Source organism: Myotis brandtii, unplaced genomic scaffold, assembly GCF_000412655.1.
Source record: "Myotis brandtii unplaced genomic scaffold, ASM41265v1 scaffold327, whole genome shotgun sequence".
Classification (NCBI taxonomy): Eukaryota; Metazoa; Chordata; class Mammalia; order Chiroptera; family Vespertilionidae; genus Myotis; species Myotis brandtii.
In genome coordinates, this window is record NW_005362585.1 from 235,712 (window position 1) to 241,874 (window position 6,163).

The 6,163-nt window shown below is 41.1% G+C and overlaps 1 protein-coding gene across 1 annotated transcript in view; it reads left to right on the forward strand.

The window, feature by feature from the left end:
- JADE3 (jade family PHD finger 3) overlaps positions 1 to 6,163 on the forward strand; it is a 72,334-nt gene that overhangs the window by 60,394 nt on the left and 5,777 nt on the right. The window contains exons 7-8 of the mRNA XM_005870985.2: positions 1,212 to 1,379; positions 4,132 to 4,248. Coding sequence (XP_005871047.1) covers positions 1,212 to 1,379; positions 4,132 to 4,248 — 285 coding nt within the window. The remainder of the gene's footprint in view (positions 1 to 1,211; positions 1,380 to 4,131; positions 4,249 to 6,163) is intronic.

The window sequence follows — 6,163 nt, forward strand, 5'->3', positions numbered from 1 at the left end:
TTTAAAAGAATAATATGACAGACAAATAGAGGAAGGATTGAAGGTGTGAAGGGAGAAGAAGAGAATTCAGGAGTCAATCAATCTAGACATGCATGATATGATGACTTGGATGGCGCAATTATGGTGGGGATGGCAAGGAAGGTCAGAGTTTAGGGGTCACTCAATAGGGCAGCCTAGCAAGCCCCAGGGACAGTAGGAAAGTGGATAATATGATTCCAAGAATTTGGATCTGGGAGGTGGGAAGCACGGTGATACGGATAGAGAGAGTCTGGAAAAGGGCCAATTTGGTGGGAGCGTGACGCAATGGTAACTATTGTAACTTCTCTCTGAGCTGTGGGTGAACCTCCTGGATCAGGCACAGAATTGGAAGCTGCCATGGTGAATCAGTCAGTAGTGGAGGCTGTGCCAGACCACTCGGGAAGCCAGGTGGCCCCAGGTTTGGTTTCTAATGGTGAGAGTAGAGCAGTAAGAGGGGAAGGATGGGCAAAATCACAGGTAGCAAAAGGGAAATCTAGAATTTCCGAACTAATCTCCCTCCTCTCCCCAGTAATTCATCTATTTATTTGTCCGACTTCATTCCATAAAGGATTTGAAGCAGCTTCCAGAACTCATTATGGAGTATTGTGATAAGTCTAATATTATATTCAATTCAGGATTTATTCACAAGGCCCTTTTTCTTCAACCCAAGCAAGTAATTGCTACAGTTTGCTGAGTGTTTTTATGCACCAGGCACTGTTGGCTCTTTAAACATCAGCTCATTTGCTCCTCAGAACTTTCACTGTAATTATTTTTAAAAAATTTTTCTTGATCACAACACTGCATGGCATGTAGAAGTTATTCCATAAATATATGACTGACTAGTTATAATAATCATTGAAGAAGCTTTAGAAAACTGGGGCAAAAAAAGAAAAAAATAGGTAATTCCCAAACTCAGCAGTTGGGCTAGCCTTGCTTGTGTTTCCTTCGAGTCTTATTCTGTTGTCCTTAAAGTCAGTTCTCATACACAGACATGCTGCTCTTAGAACAGATGCTAGAAGTTGCCTTTTTTTCCCTGAGTGTTTTAAAATAACTGAACGCTGGTTAAGAGCTTATTTGGTCTTATTTGCCTCTTCTTCGTAAAGGTGGAGGGTCCTTTGTAACTGCCAGAGAGCAGACGCAGACCCTGGTGAGAAGACGCTAACCACTCTCCCCTCTCCTCCTCCTCTCTCCAGGCTTGTTATGGCATCCTCAAGGTCCCAGAAGGCAGCTGGCTGTGTCGCTCCTGTGTCGTGGGTGTTCCTGCGCAATGTATGTTATGTCCAAAGAAAGGTGGAGCCATGAAGACCACCAGGACGGGGACTAAATGGGCTCATGTCAGCTGTGCCCTATGGATTCCAGAGGTAAGAACTCATCTGGGCCTGTGAGGTCATCTGTGCCAGAGAGCCCCCATTTCCCACAGCATTCACACTGACTCGGCCTCATGGAGATGCTTTATGTCTGCCCATGTTGCTGAGGCGATACTGCTTTCACTTGAGCTCCCTCATATCCTTGGATGCAAGTGAGTAGGTAAGCCCGTGATGGTTAATTTGCAGACGATACTGCCAGCGGTATTGGATAAATTTGTATGAGAGAAGCACACAACACCAGGTTATAAGCAGCAGGTGTTGTGTTGGTTTTTTTTATAAGGTAAAACTTACCTTAAAATACCAAATCTTAAGGGTAGGGTTTCATGAATTTTTACACATGTGCATCTGTAACCATAACCCAGACCAAGATGTGGAACACCCCAAAAGGGTTCCTCATACCTACCTTCCAGGCCTGTCTGGGTCCCTATTACCCAAGAGCGATTTCTATCACTGTGTTACTAGTAGTTTTGTCTGTTCCCGAACTTCATATACTAGTATATAGAATCATCACACAGTATGCTCTTTTTCTGTCTGCCTAGCACTCTGTGTTGTAGCATCAGCATTCATTCCCTTCTATTCCTGAGTAGTATCCCATTGTATGGCTATAACATGATTTATTTATCCAATCTCCTTTCATAGACATTTGAGTTGTTTCCAGTTTTAAGCTATTAAGTGAGCAACAGCTCTGTTCACCATTGTGATGGTGCTCTTTGATTTTTGAAGCTCTTTTCGGTACTTGGACTCAACATTTGTTTTAGACATTCTTTATTCAAAACTCCATCCCTCATTTCATCTTGTTTTTTAGTTTCCAATATTTCCTGATGGGTTATGTCAGGGGTCCTCAAACTTTTTAAACAGGGGGCCAGTTCACTGTCCCTCAGACCGTTGGAGGGCCGGACTATAGTTTAAAAAAAACTATAAACAAATTCCTATGCACACGGCATGTATCTTATTTTGAAGTAAAAAAAACAAAACGGGAACAAATACAATATTTGTATTTGCATGTGGCCCGCGGGCCGTAGTTTGAGGACCCCTGGGTTATGTGCATACTAAGTTGTTAAAAGGGGCTTCCAGACATGACTTACTTCCTAGGGCTGCCCTTTTTATTAACCTGTTTGGACATCCCACTCACATCCTCTTTCCCCAACCCCTATCCAAGCCAGCAAACTTGTCAGTTTTAACTGTAAGACAAGATAGACTGAAGAATTCAGTTCATGGTGGAGCTGATGACTCTATATCAGCAATTCATTCTCCTTTAAAACCTTCCTGGCTTTATTCTTGTCAGTGTCAGTTCCAGGCGGAGTTAGTCAACAATCGAGCTCACAGAGTTAAACTGAAAGTTCTACATACGTACTGTAATATTCTTAGGGATATAGAAGTCAGCATTTTCAAAGATATTTGAGTAGTGGTTCCTTTTTCTTACTAAGAATATCCCATCTTATAGACATATGAAATGAACCCTCAGGTTTCTGACTGAGAGTGACTATTTTCCAGCAGCAAATCCCCCGACGAATAGAGCAGCTCCCTCAGCATACAGAAGTCTGGAATGTGACTCAGGAAGAGTTCTTTAAAAGTAAAAGAAGCCTTCTCACCTATTGACACTCTCTTAGAGCAGGGGTGGGGAACCTTTTTTCTGCCAAGGGCTATTTGGATAGTTATAATGTCATTCTCGGGCCACACAAAATTATCAACTTAAAAATTAGCCTGCTGTATTTGGTCAAACATTTAATTTACTCACCCAAATGATTTGGCAGGCTTTATGCGGCCCGCGGGCCAGATGTTCCCCACCCCTGTCTTATGGTTTCTAGTGCCAGGTTTCCAGTGCCTTTGGGGCTGTCAAAGACCTCTCTGATCGTCCCTGCTGTTGGTTTCTTGATGTGGGCAGCATTTGTACTAATTTAACCATCCTTATTCAACATTCTTTCACTTTTTAAAGTTGTGTCTGCCTTAGAAACTCATATACATATTTGAACTTTAAAAAAAAAAAAGAAGAAAAAGAAAACTATTACCAGAAGTTGCTTGGCTTCTTATTTTCATATGGGGGGTGGGGGGGCAGGGAAATTCCATCTTTTTATTTATTTTTTCTTATTTTCCATCTTTTAAAAAACATTTACAGCACTCTCCCAAAGACCACCTTCACTTCGAAGCTCTTTGGGCTGAGGGAGTGAAGTAAGCTAGTGATAGATAAGTGATTTTAAAGACTTTAGTCTACAAATGTTATTATCCTTACCCTTTCTACTTCTGTACTACAATCTCTTCATTATACAAATTACTGCTACTTTCCAACAGTGTCATGCTTCTTTGTAAGCCAAACTGAAAGGCTTGTTGCTGCCTCTGGTTTTCATCCTTAGTTGATTAAATGAAAAAAAAAAAAAAGTAAAGCCTTTGGCGCCGTCTCTAACATGATAGGTGCTAGATTTTGTGAATTTTTACTCCTTTCCTTGGTAACTTTCTTTGGTTCCTAAGTAAAGTATAGACATCTTTGATTCCCTAAGGTAACCAAGCCTAGTCTTCACTCCTGGCCTTTCATCCTATATATAAACCACTTACATTCTGGAAATGATGGAAGGTCTGAGCAGTGACTAGAGACAAGTTTTATTTATTCTTAGTTCCATAGTAACCTTAAGAGACATCGCTCGCCTCATTGTTTGATGTTCTGAGCTTCATGTAACATCATTTATGCTTTGTGAAAGGTACTGTGGGAATACCTCGGTGTGTCTGCCTTATGGTGGTATTTTATTTGTAGGTCAGCATTGGTTGTCCTGAAAGGATGGAACCAATCACAAAGATCTCCCACATCCCACCCAGTCGCTGGGCCTTAGTCTGCTACTTATGCAAAGTGAAGACAGGAGCATGCATTCAGGTAAGTCCCCATGAGAAGTGGTGGAGCGGGCAAACGCCAAACTGCCAGACTCACCCTCCCAGTCACAGATCTGGGGTCAGCCGCTCCAACAAGCAATGCTGGGTCTTGTCCTGGGAAACGGTATTTAACAAACACAATCTGGACCCCAAAGGCCTTTTCAACTTTTAAAATGTATTTTATATCTGGCAGAACTAGTTATTTTATCTTTTTAAAAATTTTTTCCTACTGATAACATTTATTTTAACTACAGCACGTTAGCAACTATAAAAGAAAACAAAATTAAGGGAAACTATTCCCACAGGGTCTACTACCTTAACACATTGCCTGTTTATGTTTTCCTAAGTTCTTCTCCTGGTTGCTCCTCATATGTGAGCCCCTTGAGAGCCAAGGTTGTATATTATTCTTTGAATTCCCCCTAGCACGAAAGGGAGTGCCAACCCATTGTCAGTGCTCAATTACAGTTTATTGAATAAATATATTGTATCATAGATTAGTTTGTAACATGCATTCTCCCCACTAAAAAAATAAAATATTTTTCATGTTTTAATAATTAATAGTCATTGAGTTTATATCCAATGATTAACTTATTTTTCTTAATGCAATGCCTGCATTTTTCCATTATTTTTGCTGTTTAAAAGAATGATTTTTTTTACAACAATTAGTAACTGGCAGCATGACTGGCAGTAAGGAAAAACATTTCAAGGAGAAAGAAAAGTTCGTTGTGTAAAATGCTGCTGAAGTAAGAAGAGGGGTACAAATTGACCCCTGAATTTAGTAGAGTGACTATTGGTAATCTGGATGAGCAGTTTAGGTAGAGTGGTGAGAGCAAAAGCTACATTGCTGTGAGTCAGGGCTAAGAAATAGACTAGGAATAGTCCAGAAAAGTGGGGGAAGGAGGTCTTTTCTTTAAGATGGAAGAAGTAACAAATGTGTGTGCATACTTGTTAACATAGAACATAACAGTATACATGCAAAGGAAGTGATCCAGTGGAAAGGAAAAACTACTGGAGCAAGGTTTTTCAGTTGTTGAGAGATGGCGGGGAGAAGTGAGCGATGGAGTGGTGGCTTCAGGCAAGAGCAGGTAGTTCTTCCCAGGTAACAGGCTTGAAGGCAAAGTGTGTAGGTAGATGTGCTGGTGGGAGGCTGCAGAAGTGCTCTTGATTAATTTCCTCAGGCAGGAAGCAGGAGCATCAGGTGAGAATGGGGATGTGGGTGGGCCTAGAAGTGTGAGGAGAAAAGTGTGAAATAGTTTTATAGTCAGTGCCAAGCTGCATTAAAGACCCGCCCCCAGGAGGGCCTGTGCATGTGTCCTGACCAGGAATCGAACCATAACCTCCTGGTTCATAGGTCAGCACTCAGAAGAACTGGTGGCTGCTGTTGGAGCTAGAGTTTAGCACACAGTGGCTGCAGTAGGTTTTATAGGCTGGCTTGAGCTGTTTCTGACATTGATTCGGTGATCAAGTTTTGAGAAAATTGCTCTGGTACCACCCATTTGTCTGCTCATGGATTATTGGGGATTAAGGGCAAGAATTTCTGAGGACATATGCACCAGGCCCTTGGTGTTCCAGGCAGGTATCATCTCATGAATACCTCATGAATAAAGAAATGTGGAGATTATTTGGAGATTATTAATAATGCACATTGACGTTTAAAAACCACATGTATCTGTTTAGTTATTACTAACCTGAGGGGTTCAAATAACTAACTTCCTCCACAAATTAGCTCATTTTTGTTGAACCAGACATTTGTTTTCTTGTTTTCTTTCACTTATTTAGACACATTTTTTTGAGTACCTACTTGTTCAGGAGTTGATGGCAATGCATAAGGAATGGTACAGCTTCTATCCTTAAGCACTATGGCCAGGGATTTGACACCAATTATACTATAGATATAGTGTGGAAAGTACCATTACTAT